At 54.1% G+C, this 26,967-nt stretch overlaps 2 protein-coding genes across 2 annotated transcripts; one reads left to right on the top strand and one right to left on the bottom strand.

The window, feature by feature from the left end:
- Positions 1 to 203: 203 nt before the first annotated feature.
- On the bottom strand, positions 204 to 15,713 carry LOC127587189 (G-protein coupled receptor 83-like). Its single transcript, XM_052045382.1, is given in 6 exon segments — positions 204 to 859; positions 8,102 to 8,144; positions 8,146 to 8,228; positions 11,034 to 11,181; positions 15,347 to 15,493; positions 15,495 to 15,713. Coding segments are annotated over 6 exon segments (1,296 nt in total).
- A 2,010-nt stretch (positions 15,714 to 17,723) lies between these two features.
- Positions 17,724 to 26,424, top strand: LOC127587222 (platelet-activating factor acetylhydrolase IB subunit alpha1-like). The gene is made up of 5 exons (XM_052045433.1): positions 17,724 to 17,879; positions 21,663 to 21,752; positions 22,364 to 22,480; positions 23,749 to 23,871; positions 25,045 to 26,424. Exons 1-5 carry the CDS (start codon positions 17,799 to 17,801, stop codon positions 25,309 to 25,311), a joined length of 678 nt encoding a protein of 225 aa, XP_051901393.1. The 5' UTR covers positions 17,724 to 17,798; the 3' UTR covers positions 25,312 to 26,424.
- The last annotated feature ends 543 nt before the right edge of the window (positions 26,425 to 26,967 follow it).

The following is a 26,967-nucleotide window of genomic DNA, read 5'->3' as shown; positions in this document are numbered from 1 at the left end:
AATAATGACATTTGGATATATGGATAGGAAAGGTTTAGGAGGATACAGGCCAAAAGTGGATAGATGGGACTTGCTTAGGTGGGCACCTTGGTCAGCAAGGACCAGTTGGGCCAAAGAGCCCGTTTCCGTGCTGTATTACTTGCAAGAGTCTCCCAGTTGGGTGGCATCGTGGCAAAGAGAGCCAACTCACCAGAGCGGTGGCCCTACTCAACACCAGGAGTTTGACGCAAGGCGAGAGGTTCACTCACCTCTCTGTCGCTGCCCCTGAGCCCTCGAAACCCAGACCTCCCGCCCGCCGTGGATGGGCCAGGTTGGTCCTCCAACCAAGCCCTCCGAATCGGCCTGCCGGGCGCAGCGACGGCCACCACCTTGCCTGCCCCACTCCTTGCTCGCCCGCACTTGCCGAGGAGGGCCCTGAGCTCCCCGCGGAACCTGTCGTCCAGCCAGCAGTAGATGAAGGGGTTGCAGCAGGTGCTGCTCACGGCCAGCCAGTGGAAGGCAAAGTACAGGGCGTTGTTGGCCCGGATGAGCTGGCTGGAGAGCAGGATTACGTAGCAGTTGAGGGGGAGCCAACAGATGGCGAAGACTACCACCACCAGCACCATCATCTTGATGGCCTTCTTCTTCCTGCCGCGCTGCGCAACCGATTGCTCGACCGTGACGGCCCCTATGGCACTCCGCAGCCACAGCTTCTTGCCCACGGCGGAGTAGGCCACGGTGATCACCAACAGCGGCAGGGCGTAGAGCAGCCCGAAGGTGGTGAGGTCCAAGTACTTCCAGAACATGTCAGACGGCTTCGGGAAAGCAGGGACACAAAGGCTCCGGACGGTCTTCTCCCTAGGGGAGTGTGCAGAGAGAACTGATCAGAGGCTCAAGTTTATTGTCACAGGCAAACGTACACGGGGTAAAAACACCGTTGACACCAGCTTTTTGCAGCAGTTACACAGTACGTTACAAACAAGACAAACATAAGTTAACATAAACTTAACATAAAATAGATGTAATTTACAACTTCATGAGTAGGGTGTCATTGGGTTATTGTTGTCACATGTTGTTGTGTAACAGATTCGAGGGTCTCGAAGGCAAGGACTCTGGACACAGTCTTTGAGGTTAAAAAGATTTATTTATAAAAAACAAACACAGGAAAGGATAACGGGGCAACACACACATGCACACTGGTGATCGCAGACGTGGGGAGGGGATCGCAACAAGGGTAAGATGCACACACGCACACAAAACGAACTGGGTACAAATGATCAAGGGAGAAACAATACGATGCCTGCCACTCCTCGACTCAGGCACGGCTCTACGTTACCGGGAATCCTAACTAATTTCTCTTAAACAGTGCACAGCTTACCTCAGCATCCCTCAGAGGAAAAAAAGAGAGAACCAAACACTTTATACTGCTGGAGGGCTGGGGGGGGGGGGTCCAATCCAGGTACTTCAAACAGGCCAATGGCCCGAGGCCAGGTGCAAAGGTGTTTAAAGGGACCAATGGTCAAGAGTGCACTGATGGACAGGGGTGGAGCCAAACTTTGACAGTGGTGTGTCTTCCGACCAGGTAGGGGCAGTGTTGCCACGTGACAGCCACGACCCTCCACAATACACATATACAGTGAAAAGCTTTTGTTTCGTGTGCCATCCAGACAGATCATACCATACATAAGTACAACACATAAAGCGCTGTAGGGACTCAGCAGGTCAGGCAGCATCTACGGAGGGAAGTGGACAGTCATCATCCAGCTGAAGGGTCTCGACCTGAAACATCGACTGCCCACTCCTTCCACGGACGCTGCCTGACCCACTGAGTTCCTCCAGCGCTTTGTGTTGCTCCAGCCTCCTATGTCTGCAGAATATAATGTTACAACTACAGAGCAAGTGCAGAGCAGGTAGACAAATGAAGTGCAAGGGCCGCAATGAGGTAGATTGGGAGATCAAGAGTTCATTTTTTAGCGTATGAAAGGTTCATTCAAGAGTCTGGTAAGAGCGGGAGAGAAGCTGAGAGCAGGAAGGATTTGATGGCAACGGGAATATTGCGTCTGATTCCGCACGTAAGGAAGGAAGTGAGGGTCCCAGGCGGATTTTCTCAGGGTTGGTATCCAGGGTTGAGGGAAGATTCGGCTGGTGCAGCTGGGGATGCAGCAAGGCATACTGGAAGGAGATTTGATAGGATGGGGGGAGAGAGGGGGAGAGGGGGGTGGAGAGAGAGAGAGAGAGAGGGAGAAAGAATGAAAGTGTGTGTGAGAGAGAGAGAGAGTGGGGTGGGGGGGAGCTGTTCCCATTGCTCAGCAAGGGGACAGATTTCGGGAAAGGAGGGGGTGTATAGGAGGTGGCCTGGAACTCACAGACTGTAAAGGGGGGGGGGGGGAGAGGTGGGTACAGAGTCAATCAGAGGTCTCCAAAGGGAATTAGAGAGAGAGAAATAATTTGCAGCACTCGAACGAATGGGACTGCTCTACCAGGAATCAACACGGACTCAACGGGCTGAATGGCCTCCTTCTGTCCCCGGACAGTTCTGCGATTTAACAGGATGATACGGCACCAGGATGTGAGGAGGTACAGAGGGAGCCCACTTCCCACTGGATGTGGGAGCCGCTGGTCACTCTTTCCAGCACCAACATGCTCCAAGTTCCTGGAGTCACTTAAGTAAGATACAAGCTGGGCAACAAGCCCTAAAGAGGCTAGTACTGTAAAATGCGCCAAACCTCCTCTGCACACGGTGTACAAGAGAACCTGGTCCACATGATACGTTTAACAAAGAGTGATTGTACTATCAATGATTAGGAACATGTTAACTGTAAAATATGGTTAATGGGCCAAGGGTGCTCAGTCATTATTCAAGGGCTGGCTGGGAATCAGGGAGTCGTGGGATTGGACAGGGGATCAGAGTAGGGATAGAACAGTGGCCAGTGAGGTTATTGAATAGTACGGGGAAGAATGGGCTGAATGGTCAACTCCTGCCTCTTTTCCTTGCTTTCAACACTTAGCCAATGACAGATTGGATATGGCATCATTGCAGTTGTTACTGGACTGGTAGCCAGAGGTCTAGACTATTAGTTCAGAGACATGTTCAAATCCCACCATGGCAGTTCAGAAATTTAAATTCAAGTAATTAAGTAAATTGTAATTTTTTAAAAAATGCTATCCTCAATAATAGTAACTGGATTGAATTTAAAAGCCACCTGGTTCACCAGTGAAGGAAATCTGCCATCCTTAACCTCTCTGGCCAGTAGGTGACTCCAGAACCCACATCGATGTGGTTGGCTCTCCCATCAGGAGGCACTCAGGGATGGACAATAAATGCCAGCTCTTCCATGGAAATCCACATCGCATGAACACATAAGCAAAGAAGAAAATGATTTTATAAACATGATAACGGACAGACGCTGAAGTGCGAAATCTCAGTGGCAATTGTGATTTCAGGACTACGGACGGCGCACTTCCTGGCTAGTGAATGCTTACTGAAGTGTGGGCAAACACCAGCTACTCTTTTGGATGCAGCATGATCCCAACAAAAGAAGTGAGGCAATTGACTGGATAAACTGTGGTTGAGGAGATACCGTCCAGGATGACAAGCTCCCAAACACCATTTTTGTTTATGCTGTCACGTCCACCTTGATTTCACACCTCCGCTGAATGGCAGCTTCTGCAACAGTGCTGCACTCCCTCAGAGCTGCACTGGAGGGGGCTCCAGCAGGGACAGTTATGTTTTACAGTGATATTGCTGAGGGGAAAGTTCTGTTGGTGCTGTTCGTGGCTCAGTTTGGATCTTTCATTTGTTCGTTCACAGGATATCCTCGCCAATGGAAAGAGTCAGCCACATTGGCGAGACTGGAGTCACATAGAGGCCCAGACTGGGTTAAGTTATAGCCACAGGGATACAGCATGGAAACAGGCCATTCATCCCACTAGTCCGTGCCGACCATCACACACCCATTGATGTCCCCGGGTTACGCTCCTGAGATCTGTTCGTAACCCGAACTGTTCATCAGTCGGGAATGAACGACTCCACAGTGTGTGGGAGAAGGCCACGGGACCGGCGGTGATGGGAAAGCGAGCTGGAGCGGGAAGAGTGGCCGCCGGCCGGCCTCGCTGACCCGGTGAGTGAGCGAGTGAGTCCGCTCAGCGCTCCCGGCTCTGCTCGGCTCCACCCCAGCCCCCAAGTTGTTGGGGCTCAGGGGCGGTGGGGAGAGAAGGCACGTGGGAGTAACCCATTCCCACCCGGCAGAGGATGCCTGCAGCCCCACAGCAGCCGGCAAATCCACCCCCATCCATCCTGCCGGTCTCCCAAACGCTCCATCGTACATACAGGGTGTCCATAACTTGGGCGTTCGTAACCCAGGGAGGGTCTGTAATCCCACGCTAACCCCATCCTTTTTTCATTCTCCCGCACGTCCCCATCAACTCCTCCCCCCCCCCCCCCCCCCCCGATTCTACCCCTCAGCCACACACTCGGGGGTAAATTCACAGCAGCCAATTAACCCACCGACCCCGCACGTCGTTGGGATGTGGGAGGAAACTGGAGCACCCGGGGGGATACCCACACGGTCACAGGGAGAATGTGCAAACCCCACGCACACAGACAGCGCCGGAGGTCGGGATCGAACCTGAGACACTGGAGCTGTGAGACGGCGATTCTAACTGCTGTGCCACTATGCTGCCATGTAAGGACTTCAGAATTAATTGTGCTCATTTCTGGTTGCCTCATTATAGGAAGGATGTGAAAGCTTTAGAGAGGGTGCAGAGGAGATTCACCAGGATGCTACCTGGATTAGAGAGCATGTTTTATGAGGATAGGTTGAGCGAGCTCGGGCTTTTCTCTTTGGAGAGAAGGAGGATGAGAGGTGATTGATAGAGGTGCACAAAATGGTAAGAGGCATAGATCGAGTGGACAGGCAGAGACTTTTTCCCAGGACAACAATAGCTCACACAAGGGGACATAATTTTAAGGTGATTGGAGGAAGGTATAAGGGGTAAGTTTTTTACACAGAGAGTGGTGGATGTGTGGAACACACTGCCGGCAGAGGTTGTGGGGGCAGATACATCAGGGACATTTAAGAGACTCTTAGACACATGAATGATAGCAAAATGGGGGGGGGGGCTATGTGGGAGGGAAGGGTTAGATCGATCTTACAGCAGGATAAAATGTCAGCACATCATTGTGGGCTGAAGGGCCTGTACAGTGCTGTAATGTTCTATGTTCTAATTCCAACTCAGAATCAAACGGGCTTGTACAACAATCCTATAATTTCATGGTTACCATTACATTGACAAGGGATTTTTTTTTAAACAATTGCAGATTCAATAGAATATAAATTCTTCTAACTGCATTTCTGGGATTCGAACTCATGTCTCTGGCCTCAAATCAGACTGCTGATCCTATAATAACTGTTAGAACCACCATAGCTGGGTGTCGGGATAACACTGGCAACACACTGTCGTCTGCTTTTCAATGCGCGCAAGAGTGTGAAAGAGGGTTAACTCACACTTCCATGTCCATCCCTTCAGAAGAACACCTTTTTTGAGGGGGGGGGTGATAATTTGGCCCTCACCCCAGGTGACATTTTATGACCTGCTCGTCGATCTAAGGCAGCACTTGTCCTTAGCGGGAGAGGTTTCCTTCTAAGCACAGAATTTGCCTTTCATTTCAGATGAGTCACTCCTAACAACGAGACCTTTTCGTGAGGCAGATTTCAAAGGAAATTGCTCGTCCAGAACCTACATTTTATGTCTACTTGAACGGTTTGAGAAATCAAGGAGTATAATTCTCTCCGGAGAGAGAGTCTGCTTCTGTTGCCATGGGCACTTCCAAGGTCTCCGGTTTAGTTAGTGCACTGTCGCTTTGGGAAGAAGTGGTAGGTCACTGCCGTATCTTCAACTTGCATCCTCTACTGCGTTCGTGGGCACCTCGTCCCATTCCCCCACCCATTCTCGCTGACCTACACCAGCTCTGCTGAGGCTAAAGCTATGATATTCACATCCTTCCGTGGCTCCTGACACCTCCCATCACTGTAACTTCCTCCGGGGTCTCTGCTCTCCTCCTGGGCTGTTGTGGACAAGGTTGGGCCTGATCACTCTCATCTTTACAATGAATCTTCCTCCCTCCCTCAACTCTCGCCCTCCTCATGCTGACCCTTCACCCTCACACTAAGCCCTCCTTCCTCACCCCCACCCTCACTGGGCTCAAACCTCTCTCCAACCTTTCTTGCTACAACTCGGCACCTCACCTGCTACACTCCCTCTTGGAGTGGGTTCCTGGACACAGAATGTCTCTGGGACTCCCGAGAGTTAATTTACAAAGTGGATTGTACAAACTGGGGAGGGGAATTTGGTTCACATCTCATTTTCCTCATCAGATAGAAGTTGGCTGTTCAGCCCATCTATGCCAGCCCTCAAGAGTATTCCCTCACTCTCTATTCTCACTCTCTCACATGGAACATAGGACATTACAGCACAGTGCAGGCCCTTCGGCCCACAATGTTGTGCTGACATTATATCCTGCTCTAAGATCCATCTAACCCTTCCCTCCCACATAGCCCCCTATTTTTCTATCATTCATGTGTCTATCTAAGAGTCCCTTAAATGCCCCTATGTATCTGCCCCCACAACCTCTGCCGGCAGTGCGTTCCACGCACCCACCACTCTCTGTGTAAAAAGCTTACCCCTGATATCCCCCTTACACCTTCCTCCAATCACCTTAAAATGACGTCCCCTCGTGTTAGCCATTGTCGCCCTGGGAAAGAGTCTGATTCTGAGTCGGATTATCCCACCACCCACCTATGCACTAAGGAGCAATTAACAGTGGCCAATTAACCCACCAACTGGCACGTCGTACAAACTCTACACCCCTCCACGCTCCTTTCTGAATCCCTCCCTGGTTCTCATGACTCCCTAATCTCTGCAAACGACCCTCCAATGCTGCCCTCTTGTGCACGCCGGAATTTAAACAGCCCCACCAATGGCAGCCATGCCCTCCCGAGATTCCTAATACTCTCCATCTCTCCACCCCGGCTCTCAGCTAATTCCTGGCTCATCCCCCCCCCCCCACACACCTCCTCCTGTGTCTGGATGTCATTTTTCTTTTTGTTTGATGAGCAACCTTGTCGACCATCTTAGGAAGGACTGTGAGAAGGTTCATTGGTGCCATTGAAATGGAAGTTCTAAAGATTTTCACAGACAGATGTACACAGTAAATGGTAGGACTGTTGATGAACAGATAGACCTTGGATACAAGTCCATAGATCCCTTAAAGTGATGACGCAGGTGGATAGGGCAGTTAAGAAGGCACATGGAATGCTTGCCTTCATTGGTCAGGGCACAGAATATAAGATTTGGGACGCCACGCGACAACTTTACAAAACACTGGTTAGACTACATTTGTGTGCAGTTCTGGGCACCGCACTATGGGAAGGATGTGATTGCTCTAGAGAGGGGTGCAGAGGAGATTCACTGGGATGTTGCCTGGATTGGAGGACTTTGGTTACAGGGAGAGATTGGACAAATTTGGCTGGTGCTAGGGAGGCTGAGGATGACCTGATAAGGATATATAAAATTACCAGAGGCATAGACAGGATGGATAGTCAGAAATTTTCCCTGGCGTCTAAGACAAGAGGGCACGGGTTTAAGGTCAGAGGGAGGAGGTTTAGACAGCCCTGAGGGGAAAGTCCTTCATAACGAGCGTGGTTGACAATGGAGTCCACTGCCTGACGAAGGGGTGGGATCAGCCAGTCAAGAGGCCTTCAGACAGATACTTAAACAGACAAGGCATAGATGGCTACGGAGCTATATGGGCAAATGGGATTAGTGTAGCTAGGTACAACAATCAGCATGATGGGCCAAAGGGCCTGTTTCTATGTTGTTCGACTCTGAGGTCAAAGAACAAGTCAAGCTGTCACTATATGAGCACTTGAATCACCTAGGCAGAGAAGGCAATGGGCCAACTGTTGGAAGATGAGATTAATAGTTTTCATGCTGTTTGACATGTTTTGGTCCCAGAGATGCTATAGACATCAGTTCACTGCCCCACAGGGCTGGGAAGGGTGGTGGGGCATGGGGTGGAGGTGGGGGGGGGAGAAGGTGTTTAAGAGAGATTTACCTGTACAAAAGCGAAACAACTTCTGGTAAATGGCATGAGGCAAAGAAAAAACAGGAAGCCAGTATCCAGATGATAGTGATACAGATAATTCCTTTGGAGAGGGACATACGAGGCTTAAAGGGTGTACAATAGCCTGCAAGTAAACACCGAGAGTTAGAGATGAAAATCAAAAAAGCTGCAGAAGCTGGAAGTCTGAAATAAGATCAGAAAATGCTGGAAACACTCAGCAGGTCAGGCAGAATCTGTGGGGAGAGAAACAGTCAATGTTTCAGGTCCAGGACCCTTCATCAGAACTGGCAGAGAGAGGAAAATAAATTGGTTTTCAGTGGCAGAGAAGGTAGGGACGGAGTGGGTGGAAATATCTTTGATAGGGTGAGACTAAATCAGTTAATGGGGGCAGCGGCAAATATATTACATTCCTTTGTTAGTGTAATGTATCATTAATGGTCAGGCTGTGGGACATACCCAGCAAGCCAGACCAGACGAAGAGAATAAGGAAAGTTGAACTAAAGTGATGATAGGCAAAAATGACCATTTCTGATACAGACGGAAAGAAAGAGTGAGTTACCTAAAGTTGGCGAAATCGATATTAAGTCCTGCAGGCTGCAATGTGCCTAGACAGATGAAGAGGTGCTACTGTTCCTCAAGCTTGCGTTCGGCCTTGTTGTAACAGTCAGGAAGCCACAGACCAATAGGTCAGAGTGTTACTGGGACGGAGAATTAAGTGGCAGGCAACGGGGAGCTGAGGGTCACCCCTGTGGACTGAACGCAGGTACCCCACAGAGTGATCACCCAATCTGTGTTCGGTTTCTCCAGTGCAGAGGTGAGTAATTACGCAACACTGCACAGCTCCTTTCCTCACTTGAGTGACTCTTCCCCCAGCTCACTACGTGGCTGCGCTTTGTCACAGCCTGTGCGTACTGCAGACCAATCGTAGCCGCTTGCCGTGTAAATAAGATGCTTCTTGCTGCCTCCATTGAGGGAGTGTGGTGGTCAGTAAGCAGGGTCCTGCCTCGCCCCCATGCACATCAACCATCTCCTTCCCTAGCTAATCATCTAAAGGAAATCTAAAATCCAAAAGACTCCACACACACACACACACGCGCACGCACACACACACACGCACGCACACACACACACACACACGCACACACACACACACGCACACACACCACACAAAGGTGTGTACACACGAACGCACGCATGTGCACACACACGTACACACACAGACCTACATACACATGCACACACAAATGCAAATGCACACACATTTGCACACTCATAGGTCCAGCTATTCAGCTGTGTAGGAACCTCTTCTTGAAGAAGGTAGCAGTTCTCTGAAATGTAGACACACATGTAGACACACATGCAAACACACACTTGCGCGCACACACACACACACACACAAGCACAAACACACACACATACACCCACGTTTTTAAAATGACTTTGGCAGCATTTATTGCCCTCCCTAAATGCCCCCCTGAACTGCTGAGGCAGTTAAAGAGTTAAGTGAGTGGTCTGGAGTCACATACAGGCCCAGACCAGTAAGGAGAGCAGATTTCTTCTCCTGAAGACCATCAGTGAACTAGAGGAGTTTTTACAATCATCACTGGTTTCACACTTACTGAGAATAGCTCATTTTGTTTTAAAGTTCCTGATTTAATCACTTGAATTAAATCTTTCATTACTTGAATTCGATTGTTCAAATATTTATCCATCTCCTCTTTAATAACCTTCAGTGATCCAGCCTCTTGTTGACAGGTCTGGGACGGCAATTCAAATGCGCAGGAATGTAAGAAGCTGCAGAGAGTAGTGGACTCTGCCCAATACATCCCTCCCCACCATCGGGAGTATCTACAGGAGGTGCTGCCTCAAGAAGGCAACATCCATCATCAAAGATCCCCACCATCCGGGCCGTGCCATCTTCTCGCAGCTCCCATCAGGCAGGAGGTACAGAAGCCTGAAGTCCCACACCACCAGGTTCAGGAACAGCTACTTCCCTTCAACCATTCGGTTCTTGAACCGACCGGCACAACCTGACCCTGATCACTACCTCAGTATAGCAACACTGTGACCACTTTGCACTACAATGGACTTTGTTTTTTTGTTGTTCTAATTGTGTCCTTGTATAATTTTATTTAACTTATGTTGTTAATTTATGTTTTTCTTGTGAATGTGCGTCTCTGATGCTCTGTGCCTGTGATGCTGCTGCAAGTAAGTTTTTCATTGCACCCGTGCACACATTTGTGCAGATGACGATAAACTCGGCTTTGACAACAACACAACTCTCCAAGGCAGAACATTTCAGAGAATTGCTACCTTCTTCAAGAAGAGGTTCCTACACAAGCTGAATAGCTAGACCTATGAGGAAGCAGCTCTGCTAGTGATGGAGTATCTAGCGGAGAAATGTGCAGGTAGGAAGAAGAGAAAAATGGAATTTAATTTCAATGGTGAGACGCTCCATGATTCATCTGGATCGACGCAGTGACGCAATGGGTAGAGACGTTGCCTTACGGATCCAGAGACCCGGGTTCGATTCCGACCTCCGGCACTGTGTGTGTGTGTGTGGTGTGTGTGTGTGTGTGTGTGTGTGTGTGTGTGTGTGTGTGTGTGTGTGTGTGTGTGTGTGTGTGTGTATGTGTTTGTGGAGTTGGAACGTTCTCCCTGTGACCGTGTGGGTTCCCCTCGGGTGCTCCAGTTCCCTCCCACATCCCCCAATCCCAAAGACACGGGTCGGGGGTTAATTGACCCCCTAGTGTGTGGGTGAGGGGTAGAATCGGGGGGGGGGGGAAGTTGATGGGAATATGAGAGAGGTGACAGCGAATGTGATTGCCCTGCGGGGAGAATAAAAAGAGGGAGGTGCAGGTAGGTGTTTGCACGGACTCAGTGGGCTGAAGGGCCTGTTTCTTGTACTTCAGTGATGCCAGAAGATGACAATACAAAGGCGAAACCCGTACCTGGTACCGATCCAGTGCTATCGCTGTTAGAGTCAGTGCCGAAACGTGCAGAGAGCAGTACTGGGAGAACCGGCTGATGTGACACATGGTCGTCCCAAAGACCCAGCTGCTGTTCACGAAACGGACCTGAGGAACAGCAAGGCAAAGGTCAGAATGGTGGCCAGACCAGGAGGGGCTGTAGACTGGAGTCACTTGTGGAACTGAACCAAACTGTGTTGGACACGGGACTGTCTGTGTGGAGTTTGCATGTTCTCCCTGTGACTGTGTGGGTTTCCCTGGCCTTTCAAAGGTTTATCCACCTCCTCTTTAACTACCCCAGTGATCCAGCCTCTGCAATCCTCCGAGGCAGAATTTCAGAGATTCGCTACTTTCTGCAGAGGTTTCAACTACACATGAGACAATGTAGAAAAAGTTACAAGTAGGCCAGAGCACTGGTTGCCTGATTGTTTGTATCATGGTCTGGCACGGCAATTCGAATGTGCAGGAATACAAGAAACTGCAGAGAGTAGTGGACTCTGCCCAATACATCACCGGCACATCCCTCGCCACCATCGGGAGTATCTACAGGAGGCGCTGCCTCAAGGAGGCAACATCCATCATCAAAGATCACCACCATCCGGGCCGTGCCATCTTCTCACAGCTCCCATCGGGCAGGAGGTACAGAAGCCTAAAGTCCCACACCACCAGGTTCAGGAACAGCTACTTCCCTTCAACCATTCGGTTCTTGAACCAACCGGCACAACCCCAATCACTGAAGTTTAGCAACACTGTAACCATTTTGATCACTTTGCACCAAAATGGAATTTGTTTTTTGTTTTTAAATTGTCTTCTTTCTTGTAAAAAATTGTGTATAATATGTTTAATTTATGTCTTGTGAATGCTACTTATATAATGCTCTGTGCCTGTGATGTTGCTGCAAGTAAGATTTTCATTGCTCTTGTGCACACATGGACTTGTGCAGCTGACAAAAATCACGACTTTGACTTTGAACATGTACAATAGACCAGAGTTACCTGCATGTCAGACTATGTAGAGAAAGGAACTGGAGTTATGGAAAATGTTGACAATCTGTCAGATTGGTGCAAACAATCAATCAAGGCTTTCCCAAGGGAATTGGATTCAAAATACACAAGGAAATATCATCTGTATAGAGCCTGATTATGAATCTAACTTGATTGCACTGCTGGGAGCTAGTTCAGACCTGATGGGATGAAGGGCCTCCTTCCATGCTGTAATAAGTCTATGTTTCGATAGGAGGTTTATACAGAGCTGGACACGTTGTGCGAGGGTTGCAGCATTATACACGGGTACAGACCCCATTGGTCACGATTACTTCTGGTTATTTCTGCAGGGTGGAAAGGTGCATTTAAGCTAATAAAGGTCATTACAAGAAGGACACATCATTCAGGAGAATCATGCGCTTCATGTAGCAACAAGAAGCCAGTGTGCAGAAAATTCCACTTTGTGAAACGGATGCACACAACCAGATCCCGGTGCAGTGACTCTCTTGTGAGCATGACTATTGCTATCTATGTCTATCCCATCCCATGAGCAGCCTATCCCGACCCACAGCCCTCTAGTTCGATCCAGACCTCTCTTTCCTGACTTACATATCCTCTATCCCAATCCATGGACACCCTGTCCCAACACATGGACCTTATATCCCAATCCATGGACTTCTGTCCCAACATATAGACCCTCTGTCCTAATCCACAGACTTTCCAACTCAATCCAGACCCCACAATCCCAACTATCTATACTCTTATCTCAACCCATGTACTCTGCCCCAACCTAACCTACTGACTCTCCATCCTTACCTACGGATGCTCTATCCCAATCTGTAGACCATCTATCCCATCCGATGGACCCACTGTCCAAATCCTATGGACCCTCCATCCCAACACACTGGCCCTCCATCCCAACACACTGACCTCCGTCCCGACACACTGACCCTCCATCCCGACACCCTGACCCTCCGTCCCGACGCACTGACCCTCTGTCCCGACACACTGACCCTCTGCCCCAACCCATCCATTCCCTGATCCCAAAACCCAAGCCAGGAATTAATTCCCCTTCGGTAATGTTAAACATACAGTATGAAATAGAAACAGCCATTTGGGCCCTCAAGAGCTCTCTCATTCAATAAGATAAGATTGTTTTATTAGTCACATGCATATCGAAACACACAGTGAAATGCACCTTTTGCATAGAGTGTTCTGGGGGCAGCCCACAAGTGTCGTCACGCTTCCGGCGCCAACATAGCACGCCCACAACTTCCTAATCCATACGTCTTTGAAATGTGGGAAGAAACCGGAGCACCCGGAGGAAACCCACGCAGACACGGGGAGAGCATACAAACTCCTTACAGGCAGCAGCGGGAATTGAACCCAGGTCCTGGCGCTGAAACAGCGTTACGCTAATCACTACACTACTGTGTCTGCCAATAAGATCGTGGCTGATCTGTTACCTCAGTGGCTATTTCCTGCTCCAACCCCATATCCCTCCATTCCGTCAGGATCTAAAATTCTGCCAATCGTCTCGAATACACTCAGTGACCGTGCAGCCACAGCCCTCTTGGGGAGAGGATTCTAAAGTCTCAGCATCCTCTGGGTGAAGAAATTTCCCCAGTTCTGAGTTGAATTACTAATATCTTATTTTGGGACTATGTCCCATGACTCTAGACACCCCAGCCAGGAGAAACATCCTCCCAGCATCAACTATGTCATTTCAGAATTTTGTACATTTCAATGAGATCCCCTCTCATCCTCTTAGACTCTGGACAGTACAGAACCATGCTGTTTAATCTCTCCTCACTGGACAAACTCACCAATGCAGGAAAATAACACAGGAAACCACAGCTTCACTCACTGTCTCCCAGTGTTGGAGGCAGAGGCTTAGAGCTGGGATGTTCCCTGGTGCTGCACCCTGCAACCCTTCCCTCCGATCTTCCTGCTCCCTCCACTCTCCTTCACCCCGCTCTCCGTCTAAAACACTGATTCACCTTTAGTCAACCTAACAATCTTCTCTGGTGCTCTGAGTCAGTCTGGGAGATTGCTTCCTTGCTAAGTAAAGTTCATATTGCTTTCTGGGACCAAAGAATTATTCTCCATGTGGGACAGACAGACTGAGGTGGAGAGGGTGTGTGCTGGCCTTCAAGCCAACTGACTTCAGAATCTAACAGTGTGAAAGCTCCCTCCAAATCTGGGGCGGGTTAGCAACCAATAAATCATTAGATTTTAAGAGAATTGAGGGAATGGAGTCAGTCAGGAAAGGAGCCTGAGGTTAAAGGTCAGTGATGAGGGATAGAATCAGAAGCTGAGGGGCTGAATGGCCAAGTGTTGCTTCTATTTCTTATGTGTTCAACAATCAGGGTGGGTCAGGTGCAGAGGGATTAGATACGGAGTAAAATTCTCTCCCACACTGTCCCATCACCACTCCTGGGGTCAGACACAGAGTGAAGCTCCCTCTACACCGTCCCGTCACACACTCCCGGGGTCAGACACAGAGTGAAGCTCCCTCTACACCGTCCCGTCACACACTCCCGGGGTCAGACACAGAGTGAAGCTCCCTCTACACCGTCCCGTCACACACTCCCGGGGTCAGACACAGAGTGAAGCTCCCTCTACACCGTCCGTCACACACTCCCGGGGTCAGACACAGAGTGAAGCTCCCTCTCCACCGTCCCGTCACACACTCCCGGGGTCAGACACAGAGTGAAGCTCCCTCTACACCGTCCCGTCACACACTCCCGGGGTCAGACACAGAGTGAAGCTCCCTCTACACCGTCCCGTCACACACTCCCGGGGTCAGACACAGAGTGAAGCTCCCTCTCCACCGTCCCGTCACACACTCCCGGGGTCAGACACAGAGTGAAGCTCCCTCTCCACCGTCCCGTCACACACTCCGGGGTCAGACACAGAGTGAAGCTCCCTCTCCACCGTCCGTCACACACTCCCGGGGTCAGACACAGAGTGAAGCTCCCTCTCCACCGTCCCGTCACACACTCCCGGGGTCAGACACAGAGTGAAGCTCCCTCTCACCGTCCCATCACACACTCCCGGGGTCAGACACAGAGTGAAGCTCCCTCTACACTGTCCCATCACACACTCCCAGGCAGGGGTTAAACAGATTGAATACAGAGTAAGGTTCCAGTGAGTGATCCGTCGCATTGCTGCTCGTGGGATCTTGCTGTGCACACGTTGGCTAACGTTCTCAACATCAGCACAACAGAGCCCAGCCACACACGGCGAAGATGACTAACCTCACACAACAGTAAAGCCACAGAGTCTACCAGAGTGAAGGGGCTGTTGAGGAGGGTGATGAGGAGATCAGCTACGGCCAGGTTAAGGAGGAAGAGGCTGGTGGTCGTGACGGTCCTCTTGTTCTTCAGGACGGTCTGACACACCAGGAGATTGCCGAAGATAGCGAGGCCAATGATAAACGGAGTAAGCCAACGCCAGGAACGCTTTGACGGCGAGGTTCTGAGTCTCCGTGCTGTGTCGCGCCGACTCGAGCAAGTCCCGGAGGCGATCGATGGAGAAGTTCTCGAAGTTGGTCCCGTTGGAGTCCCAGGCACCCTCCAGCCCCTCCATCTGGGCGTTGGACAGGGACCAGGGTTTGGGACAGCTGGTGGGACCATAAATCTCACCGCTGGCCATTGCTGGGGACTTAGACCTTCTCGGGAACTGGGATCCAATAGTCTCCTTGTCCACGTCCAACGGCAGCTGAAGGGGAGGGGGAGGGGGAGGGGAATTCTCCAGTCACTGGTTCAGTGACGGACAACCCGTTCAAAGCCGGTTTCACCCCGTCAGAACCAGGTGAAACAGGAAGATGTGGTCAGTTCCCGGGTGAAATTGGAGCGTCTGGTCAGTTTCAGGGTGAAATTGGTCAGTTCAGGGTGAAATTGGACGGTCCGGTGAGTCTCCGGGTGAAACTGTAGGGTCCGGTCAGTTCAGGGTGAAATTGCAGGGTCCGGTCAATTTCAGAGTGAAGTTGGAGCGTCTGGTCGGTTGCAGGGTGAAGTGGCAGGTTCTGGTCAGTTACAAGGTGAGAGTGTTCTGGGCTGCTTCTAGTCTCAGTATCTCGGATGCCGGTGAGCGGGCGGAGATACCGGCACTTTAAATAAGACTCATATTAGTCTTATTAGTCACAGAGGGGAGGGAGGGGGAGGGGAGAGAAGGGGAGGGGGAGGGAGAGAGAGGGAGGAGGGGAGAGAGGGAGGAAGGGGTGAGAGAGGGGGATGAGGAGAGCGGGGAGGGGGTGAGTGGTAGGGAGGAGGGGGGAGGAAGAGGGGAGGGGTAGGAAGGAGGGAGGGGGAGGCGGGGGAGGGAGAGAGTGGGGGAGGGAGAGAGGGAGGGGAGGGGGAGAGACGGGGAGGGGGAGACGAGGGGGTGGGGGAGGTGAGAGAGTAGAGGGGGTGGGAGGGAGGGAAGGAGGGTGGAGAAGGAGAGTGGAGAGGATGGGAGGGGAGGGAGAGTGGGTGGGAGGGAGGGATGACGGAGGGAGAGTGGAGGGGGAGGGGAGGAGAGAGGGGGAGAGGGAGGGGCGGAGGGAGAGAGAGGAGGGGGAGAGGGGGAGGGGAATGGGAGGGGGAAGGCAGGAGGGGGGGAGGGGAGGGAGGTGGAGTTGGGAGCAGGAGGGTGGAGTGGGGGGAGAGAGGGGGCAGGGAGTGGGAGAGGAGGACAGGAGGGAGGGGAGTGGGGAGAGGGTGTAAGTTGAGGGGGAAGGAGTGAGGGAAGGGGTGTGGAAAAGAGCGAGGGAGAGGAATGGGGTGGGAGAGGGAAAGGGAGGGAGTGTGTAAGGTGGAGGGAGGGAAAGGGGAGGGAGCATGAGAGAGGGGGGAAGTGGGGAGAAGAGGAGGAGAGAGTATGGGAGATGAGTGTGAGGAGAGGACAGAAGGGGAGGGGGATCGGTGGTGGAGGGACGTAGAGGGTGGACGGGTGTGAGGGAGTTGGTGCCACAGGGTACCTGGCCACGTGAGATGATCTCCCCCTGACCGTGATCCCGTCCCCCTCCCCGTCCCCCTTTCCCTCCCCCCGTCCTCCTCCCCGTCCCCCACCCCCTCCCCCGTCCACCTCCTCTGTCCCCTCCCTCCTCTGTCCCCTTGCCTCCCCGTCCCCCTGCCTCCCCGTCCCCCTGCCTCCTCAGAATCAGAACCAGGTTTATTATCACTGACATGTTGTGAATTTTGTTGCTCGCTGCCCCCCTCGTCTCCCTGTCCCCCACTCACTCCTCCCCATCCCCCGTCCCTGTCCCTCTCCTCCCCGACCCCCTCCTCCCCGTCCCTGTCCCTCTCCTCCCCGACCCCCTCCTCCCCGTCCCTGTCCCTTCATCCCTGTCACCCCATCCCCTCTCCCCTCCTCCCCATCCCCTCCCCGTCCCCTCCTCTCCCCATCACCCCATCCTCTCCTCTCCTCCCCATCACCCCGTCCCCTCCTTCACCCCCTTCCCCATCGCCTCCCCTGTCCCCCTCCCTCCCCTTCCCCGTCTCCGTTACCCTGTCACCCACACCTCCCTCTCCCCATCCCCCCACCCCTCTCCCCCTCATCCACCATCTCCCGTCCCTTCCCCCTGTGGTCTCCCGACACACCTTCCAACCCCTCCCATCCCTTCATGGAGTGGCCCTAAGGACGGTAACATTCCTGCCTTTCTCCTGCTCCCATTCCAGGTCTGTCTGGCACCACCCCCCCCCACCCCCCACCCACCCGGTCTCCAGACCTCCAGCGCCCGGTCCCCTGAGCAGAATGAGTGACGGAGGCGATAACCCCGCGGCCATTCCCGTTGCTCCCCTGGATGTCCAGGGCGATGGCCGGTGGATGTCACAGGTGAGTGAGCAGCCAGGTATCCCTGCCCTTGTCTCTCCCTCCATTCTCATCCGCTGCTGCCAACCGCAGATCGGCTTCTATCTCTGTTTCATCAGAAGTGGTGACTCTGCTCTCTGTCGCTTCCATTCTGGATCAGCAAATTTCATATCTTTCTGCAGAATCAGCTGCGCTGTTACCAACATGTCTCCCCCCCTTCCCCTGATCTGGTTATCATTGAGTTATCGATGTTAGTCATTAATAGTGACAGCTGGGAGCACAGCTGGGTACCATTAATCTTCCTTACATCAGCTGAGCTACAAAGCAACGGCACAGCTACGGCTGCTGCCTTAAGAAAGCCGACAGTGGAAATCTGTCGATGAGCTCAGGGCTGCCACCAGCTATTCCAAGAGGAGACGTGAGGATCCGCAGACGCTGGACTCTGGGGCAACACGTGAGGCTCTGGAGGAACTCAGTGGGTTGGGCAGCGCCCGTGGTGGGGAAATGGGCAATCGACGTTTCGGGTCGATACCCTTTATCTGGACTGGGATGTTCTGCTCCAGGGCTGTCAATCACTTTTCCCCAGGGCGACAATGGCTAACACGAGGGGGCATAATTTCAAGGTGATTGGAGGAAGGTATAAGGGGGGTGTCAGGGTAAGCTTTTTTACACAGAGTGGTGGGTGTGTGGAACGCACTGCCGGCAGAGGTTGTGGGGGCAGATACATTAGGGACATTTAAGAGACTCTTAGATAAGCACATGAATGATAGAGAAATGGGGGGCTATGTGGGAGGCAAGGGTTAGATAGATCTTAGAGCAGGATAAAATTTCAGCACAACATTGTGGGCCGAAGGGCCTGTACTGTGCTGTAGTGTTCTATGTCTGGACTTCATCCCAGGTGAAGGGCCTCATCCCGAAACGTCGACTGCCCGTTTCCCCACCACAGACGCTGCCCGACCTGCTGAGTTCATCCTGCCTTTTGTGCGTTGCACCAGCTATTCCATTACGGTTACAGCATTGGCATTCCTGAATGGAAAATATCCCGAGTGCATCCTGTTCACGGAAACCAGGCCAGGTTCCATCCAATTAATCACCGTCCCGGCTCAATTACCAGCAGGGTGGTGGAAGGTGTCATCAACAGTGCTGTCGAACTCACCGGTAACCTGTCACCGACACCCAGTCGGGGGTCCCCACCGGGACCACTCGGCTCCTGACCTCATCACAGCCTCGGTCCAAACATAGATGTGCCGACGATGTTGTGCCACAATGTTGTGCCGACATAGCTGATTCCTCCTACCCACAGGATGCCCATATTCCTCCATTTTCCTCTCATTCATGTGCCCATCCAAGCCCCTCTTAAAAGCCCCCAATGAATTTGCCTCCACCACCCTATCAGGCAACGCATTCCAGGCATCCACCACTCTCTGAGTAAAAAAACTTACCCCTCACATCTGTTCTGAACCTACCCCCTCTCACCTTAAATGCATGCCCTCTTGCTCAATAATGGGAACAAGATATTGCTTGTCCACCCTATCTATGCCCCTCATAATTCCAACAGATCACCCCTCAGCCTCCGCTGCCCCAGAGAAAAGAGCCCAGGTTTGTCCAGCCTCTGCTGATAGCACATGCCCTCTAATCCAGGCAGCATCCTAACCTCCTCTGCACCCTCTCTAAAGCCTTGACACTGAGGCAGCGTTTGACCGAGTGTGGCATCAAGGAGCCCTAGTAAACCTAAAGCCCACGGGCATCAAAGGGAAGAGCCCCCCAGTGGTCGGGGCAGGTCACACCTCACACAAAGGAAGATGGTCGTTCACCCCAGTCCCAGAACATCACTGCAGGAGGTCCTGGGGGCAGTGTCCTGGGCCCAACCACCTTCCGCTGCTTCCTCGGTGACCTTCCTTCCATCACCAGGTCAGAAGCGGGGGACTTCTCTGATGACTGCACTTCGATTGTTTTCCCTGGAGTGCAGGAGGCTGAGGGGAGACCTGATGGAAGTTTATAAGGTTATGAGAGGTAGACAGTCGGTATCTTTTTCTCAGGGTCGAGATGTCAAATACTGTAAGGCATAGTATTAGAATGTTTAAAGTTTATGAGGCAAGTTTTTTACACAGAGAGTGTTGGGTGCCTGGAAGGGGCTGCCAGGGGTGGTGGTGGAGGCAGATACGATAGAGGGGTTCAAGATGTGCATGAATATGCAGTGAATGGAGGGAGATGAATCAGATATCGGCAGAAGGGATTAGTTTAATTCGGCATCATGTTCAGCACAGACATGGTGGGCCGAAGGGCCTGTTCCTGTGCTGTACTGTTCTGCGTTCTGTGCTGTATAGATCCAAGGTGAGAGGGGAAGGATTTAAGGGGGACCCGAGGGGCAAGTTTCTCTCACAGAGGGTGGTAGGTATTTGGAGCGAGCTGCCAGAGGGAGTGGTAGAGGTGGGTTCAGAATCACTGATTTGTGTGACGTGGTTTGTTTTGTGGCAGCAGTACAGTGCAAAGGCGTAAAATTACTATGGATTACAAAATTAAATTGTGCAGAAAATAGGAATAATGAAGGAATCTGATGGCGGAGGGGAAGAAGCTGTTCCTGAATCGTTGAGTGTGGGTCTTCAGGCTCCTGTACCTCCTCCCCGATGGTAGTAACGAGAAGAGGGCATGTCCCAAGTGCTGAAGGTCCTCAGTGATGGATACCACCTTCTTGAGGCACCGCCTCTTGAAGTACAATGCTTGTCCTTGATGGCGGGAAGGGTTGTGCCCGTGATGGAGCTGGGCTGAGTCTACAACGCTCTGCAGCCTCTTGCGATCCTGCACATTGGAGCATCCGTACCAGGCGGTGATGCAACCAGTCAGAATGCTCTCCACCGTACATCTGTAGAAACTTGCAAGGGGCTTTGGTGACGTACTGAATCTCCTCAAATTCCTAACGAAATAGAACCGCTGGTGTGCCTTCTTCATGACTGCATCAATGTGTTGGGCCCAGGATAGAGCCTCTGAGATGTTGACCCCCAGGAACTTGAAGCTGCTCACCCCTTCCACCGCTGACCCCTCAGTGAGGACTGGTGTGTGTTCTCCTGACTTTCCCTTCCTGAAGTCCACAATCCAGTTGAAGAGACATTTGGACAGGTGCATGGATAGGAAAGGTTTAGAGGGGTATGGGACAAACACAGGCAAATGGGAGTAGCTCAGGTATGCAGCTGGGTTGGCATGGATGAGTTGGGCCGAAGAACCATTTTCTGTGCTGTGTGACTGTGCAGCCGATGACCATCCTTCTCACCACCAACTGTTGTGTCACCTGCCGATTCGACAACCCAACAGCACTCTCTCCAGGGTGTGGTGGCCCGTGTGTGCGTGGTGGGGGTGTGTGTGAGTGTGCGCGCACTGGAGGAGTGTGTGCACACGTACTGGAGGCTGTGGCATCCCGTGGGGAGGTGTGTGCACAGTTGGGGTGTGTGGTGGGGGGGAGGGGTGTGCGCACGCTGGAGGAGTGTGTGCACGGACACTGGAGGGTGTGAGGAGGTGTGTGTGTTTGGTGTGGGGTGTGTGTGAGGTGGTGGGAATGTGTGAGGGGGGTATGAGGTGGGTGAGGGGGTGGGTGGGGGTATGAGGGAGGTGCGGTTGTGAGGGGGGTGGGTGTGTGTGAGGGGGTGGGGGGTAGTGTGTGGAGGGGTGTTGAGCGGGTGGGGGGTAGTGTGAGGGGGCTGGGTGGGTGTGTGTGAGGGGGTGGGGGTGGTGTGAGGAGGGGTGTTGAGCGGGTGGGGGTGGTGTGATGGGGGGAGCCCAGCCCCACAGTGACGCTCTCCCTCCCTCCCACAGCACAACCGGTTTGTGGCCGACACCAAGGATAAGGAGCCCGACGTGCTGTTTGTGGGGGACTCCCTGGTCCAGTTACTACACCAGTTTGAGGTGAGCCCATGGGGGGTTGGGGGGAGCGGCTCAAGCAGCCAGCTTCGGGGGCGGGGTGGCCATGCCAACCCCAGGGGGTAGGGTGTGTGAGCAACCACCCCCTCCCCCCGCCCCACCCACCATCTGCCATCCCATCCGTGTCCTCTACTCCCTCTCCCTTGCTGGTTCCTCCGGTCCGTCCCCCTCACCCCACCCTTCACCCCTCCCCTCCCCAGCCCCTCACCCCTCCCCTCCCTACCCCTTCACCCACCCTCCCCCCACCCCTCTCACATCTCCCACCCTCCCTCACCCCTCTCACCCCTCCCCCCTCCCTCCCCACCTCACCGACCCCACCCTCCCTCCCTCCCTTCCTGATCCCTCCCCTCGCTGCAGCCCCCTCCTCTGCCTCTCTCGGACACCATCCCCATCTCACTCTGCTCACCACCCCCACCCTCCCCCCCCGCCACCCCGGGTTCCAACTTGCTGTCTCTCTCCCACTGCCCTGCTGCTGTGCTCTCACTCCAGGTACCGGCCCTTTGCCATCTCGCCGCCCCCGCCGCACCCCCTGCTCCTTTGACCCTGTGTGACCCTGTCTTCACCACTCCCCCCACCCCACCCCGTGTCTTTTCCAGATCTGGCAGGAGTTATTCTCCCCTTTGCACGCCCTGAACTTTGGGATTGGAGGAGACGCCACTCAGCACGTTCTGTGGAGGCTGCAGCACGGGGAGCTGGAAAACATCAGGCCAAAGGTACGGCACTCGAGGGCCTGAGTTACAGCGAGAGCTGGGCAGCCGAGGACTTTATCCCTCGGAGTGTGGGAGACGAGGAGGTGACCTTACAGAGGTCGGTAAAATCATGAAGGGTGAATGCACACAGTCTTTTTCCCAGGGAAAAGGAATCAGAAACTAGAGGGCAGACGTATAAGGTGAGAGGGGAGAGATTTAACAGGAATCTGTGGGGCAACTTTTCCACCCAGAGAGCAGGCAGTGTGTGGAACGAGCTGCCGGAGGAAGTGGTACAGGTGCGCACAATCGCAATGTTTTAAAGACACGTGGACAGGAAAGGTTTAAGGTAAGATACGTTTATTAGTCACAGGTACATCGAAACACACAGTGAAATGCATCATTGTGTAGAGTGTTCTGGGGGCAGCCCGCAAGTGTCGCCACGCTTCCGGTGCCAACACAGCATGCCCACAACTTCCTAACCCGTACGTCTTTGGAATGTGGGAGGAAACCGGAGCACCCAGAGGAAACCCACGCAGACACGGGGAGAACGTACAAACTCCTTACAGAGAGCGGTCGGAATTGAACCCGGGTCGCTGGCACTGTAATAGCGTTATGCTAACTGCTACACTACCGTGCCTGCATGATTTCTATGGATGGCATGAGAAACAAAGTTTTTCACCATACCTCGGTACCTGTGACGATAATAAACCGGTTTACATCACTAAGCCAGAGAGGGGGCAGAAATGATTCACAAGGATGTTACTGGGACTGGAGGGCTGGAGTTATAAGGAGAGGCTGGGACTGTTCTCCCTGGAGCAAAGGAGGCTGAGGGGTGACCTGATAGAGGTTTGTAAAATCACGAGGGGAGTCGATAAGGTGGACGGTCACGGTCTTTCCCCCGAGAGGGGAGGGGGAGCTGGGACGGGGATTCGGGTCAGGAAGGGGGGCTGGGGAGATTCGGGGAGGGGAGGGAGGGCTGGGGACGGGGATTCGGGGAGGGGATGGGGATTCGGGGAGGGGAGGGGGTCTGGGGATGGGGATTTGGGTTGGGAAGGGGGGCTGGGGGGATTCGGGGAGGGGAGAGGGGGCTGGGGGGATTCGGAGAGGGTGCTGGGGTCGGGGATTCTGGGAGGGGAGGGGGTGCTGGGGGGATTCGGGGAGGGGGCTGGGGACGGGGATTCGGGGAGTGGGGGCTGGGGTGGGGATTCGGGCTGGGGAGGGGAGGGGGAGCTGTGGGGGGGGTGGAGGGAACGACGACGTTGTGTGGAACTGACTGTCCCGTACCTCTGCAGGTGATCGTGCTGTGGGTAGGCACAAATAACCACGGCCACACGGCCGAGCAGGTGGCCGGGGGCATCGAGGCCATCGTCCGTCTCCTCAACCAACGGCAGCCTCAGGCTCGGGTCATCGTGCTGGTGAGTGGGGGGCAGTGAGGCGTTCGGCGATGGCTGGGGGTGGGGAGGAGGGAGGGATTACTGGGCGGTGGGTATCGGGAAGTGACGGGAAGAAGGGAGGGTGGGGAGTGAGAGCTGGGTGGTGGGGAGGAAGGAGGGGTGACGGGGTGGGGGTGTTCAGGTAGTGACGGTGGAGGGGGGAGAGGTGGAGGGGGTGCGAGGAGTGAGGGTAGCGGGGTTGGGTGGTAAGGAGGGGGCTGGGATTGAACAGTGGTCCCAGGGGTCGGGAAGAGTCATGGGAGCGGAGGGTGTGTTAGAGGTTTCCTCCCGCCCCCTGATCTTCCGCACCTTTCCTCCTGCCCCCCCATCTTCCCCCCACCCCCTCCTCTTGACCCCTCCCCTCCTCTCCCCCACCCCTACTCACCCCATCCTCCCCACCCCTACTCACCTCCACCTTGCCCCCATCTCCCCTCCCCCCCACTCGTCTCCTCCTCTTCTCCCCCCTTCCCCTCCCCCACCCAGCCCCTGCCCCTCCAACGTACAAGACAGTAAGGCCACACCTGCAGCACTGCGCACAGTTCTGGTCGCCCTGCCATTGGACGTCATTCAATGGGAGAGGATTCACGGGGACGTCACCGGGACTGGCGGGCTGGAGTTACAGGGAGAGGCTGGGCAGGCCGGGACTGTTCTCCCTGAAGCGAAGGAGGCTGACGGGTGACCTGATCGAGGTTTATAAAACCACGAGGGGTGTCGATAAGGTGGACGGTCACAGTCTTCCCCAGGGTAGGAGGGGCGGGGTCTAAAACCAGAGGGCACAGGTTTACAGTGAGAGAGGGAAGAATTAAAGGGGACCTGAGGGGCAAGTTTTTCCCACAGGGGGTGGTGGGTGTGTGGAACGAGCTGCCAGAGGAAGTGGTAGAGGCGGGTACAGTTACATTTAAAAGACATTTGGACAGGTACGGGGTAATTTTATGTCTTCACACTGTACTGCTGCCACCAAACAACAAATTTCCTGTCATCTGAGCCAGCAGCGAGTCTGATTCCGATGGACAGGGGAGGTCTGGAGGGATGTGGGCCAAACACGGGCAACTGGGACTGGCTCGGGTGGGCAGGGAGGGGTTGGTCCGAAGGGCCTGTCTTCGTGCCGTGTGACCCCCTCGCACCTTCTGACCCGACCTCTGGCCTGTTCCACAGGGCCTGCTGCCGCGGGGTAGGGACCCCAACCCTCTGAGGGTGAAGAACGCCCAGGTGAACGAGCTGGTGCGGGCGATCCCTGGCGCCTGCTTCCTGGACGTGGACCCCGGCTTCGTCAGCCCGGATGGCACGCTGAGCCACGGCGACCTGTACGACTACCTGCACCTGACCCGCCAGGCATACGCGCAGGTCTGCAGGCTGATCCACGCCCAGGTGCTGCAGCAGCTAGGGGAGGCTGCCTGCAAACCCTTGGAGCACAGCCCCTGACGGGGGCGGTGTGGGACCCCGTCGGGGGGGTGGGGGGTTGTTGAGTGATGTTGTGGGGGGGGGGGGGGGGGTTCGGTGCGGTGTTTCCCAGTCCCGGTGATCACACTCGGGTACTGAAGCTCCCACTGGCTCAGCCCATCCGTGTGTTCCTCACAGTGAGGAGGGAGTATCCCAGGGCATGGGGGGGGTGGGTTCCTGGACTCGGTTGGGGTGGGGGGGGGGGGGCGTGGGTGGAGTTACTGACCGGGAGGTCGCTACTGTGGCACCGTGTGACATCAAACGGCCGCCGCGTTCTTGGGAGGAAGTCGCCCCCGCTTCCCAGTGAGACGGGGAGATGGCAAACACTGGAATCTGGATCCACACACCAAACGCAGGAAGGACTCAGTGGGTCAGGCAGCGCCTGTGGAGGGAGTGGACGTTTCGGGTTGAGACCCTCCATCCTGACTGGACTGGCGGGTCCAGGCGAAGGTTCCCGGGCCGAGACGTCAACTCCCTCCGCAGAGCCGCTGGGTCCCTCCGGCAGTTCGGCGTGTCGCTCCCCCTCTCTGGTTCTGTCGGACACTCACCGATTGTGCCTCGTGGTGCCCGGCTCTTCCCCGGCAGCGACCAGTCCTGCCCCCGGTTAAACCCGGGGACCTGCGGCTACTGACCCTCTCCCCCAGAGCAAGTCTATCGCCACCTGCTCTGTCAGACACTCTCCCAGTGCCCTGCCCGACCTCCTCCTGCGGGGTGGTCACCTACCCACCCCACCCGTCCACAAAGTCCGCCGGACACCTGGCGCTCCCACTGACCCCCCAACCTCAGACACTGCGCCCATGGGCCTGCCCCACTGAAGGCAGTTCGGGGGGAGTTTGTGGTTTCCCAGGAGGCACAGTCTTCCAGCATTCCCAGGGGTTCTGGGACAACCATGTCTGCAGCCCTGGCACTTCCTCCAATTGACTGGCACTTTGGCTTTTAACCCCTGCATCCCCAGCCATGGTGAGCAGCTCAGCTGCAGGTTCCACAGATACAGCGTGATCTGTGAAGGGTACGTGTGACCTTCGGCTGCCTGGAGTCTACACGGTTGCGCAGTGAATTACATGTCCTGCATCAAATAAAGTCTGTATCCACAGAGTACGAGCCAGACTCCAGCTTACTCCGAGCGGCTTACGGTCAACCGCAGGAGGGAGTGTGATCTCATGTGTACGGTTCCCTGCAGAACCCCTCCCAACTTCCCAGTCCCCCTCGATCCACAGACCCCAGTCCCCAACCCCCTCCATCCGCAGACCCCAGTCCCCAACCCCCTCCATCCGCAGACCCCAGTCCCCAACCCCCTCCATCCGCAGACCCCAGTCCCCATCCACAGTCCCCAACCCCCTCCATCCACAGACCCCAGTCCCCATTCACAGTCCCCAACCCCCTCGATCCACAGACCCCAGTCCCCAACCCCCTCGATCCACAGACCCCAGTCCCCATCCCCCTTCATCCACAGACCCCTGTCTCCTTTGCTATCCCAGAGTGCTGTCTAACCATATACTAAGCCCACAGTCTCCCTCCCCCTGTCCCCACCGTTCTCTCCTTCTACCCCCACCATTTGTTATCATGGCGAGGACCTTTTGGAACATCTCCCAAAACTTCCCCTGAACATCTCCCCCTACCTGTGAACTGAATCTCCCC

The sequence above is a fragment of the Pristis pectinata genome, chromosome 39 (genome assembly GCF_009764475.1).
Source record: "Pristis pectinata isolate sPriPec2 chromosome 39, sPriPec2.1.pri, whole genome shotgun sequence".
Lineage (NCBI taxonomy): Eukaryota > Metazoa > Chordata > Chondrichthyes > Rhinopristiformes > Pristidae > Pristis > Pristis pectinata.
This window is presented reverse-complemented; position numbering and strand designations above follow the sequence as displayed.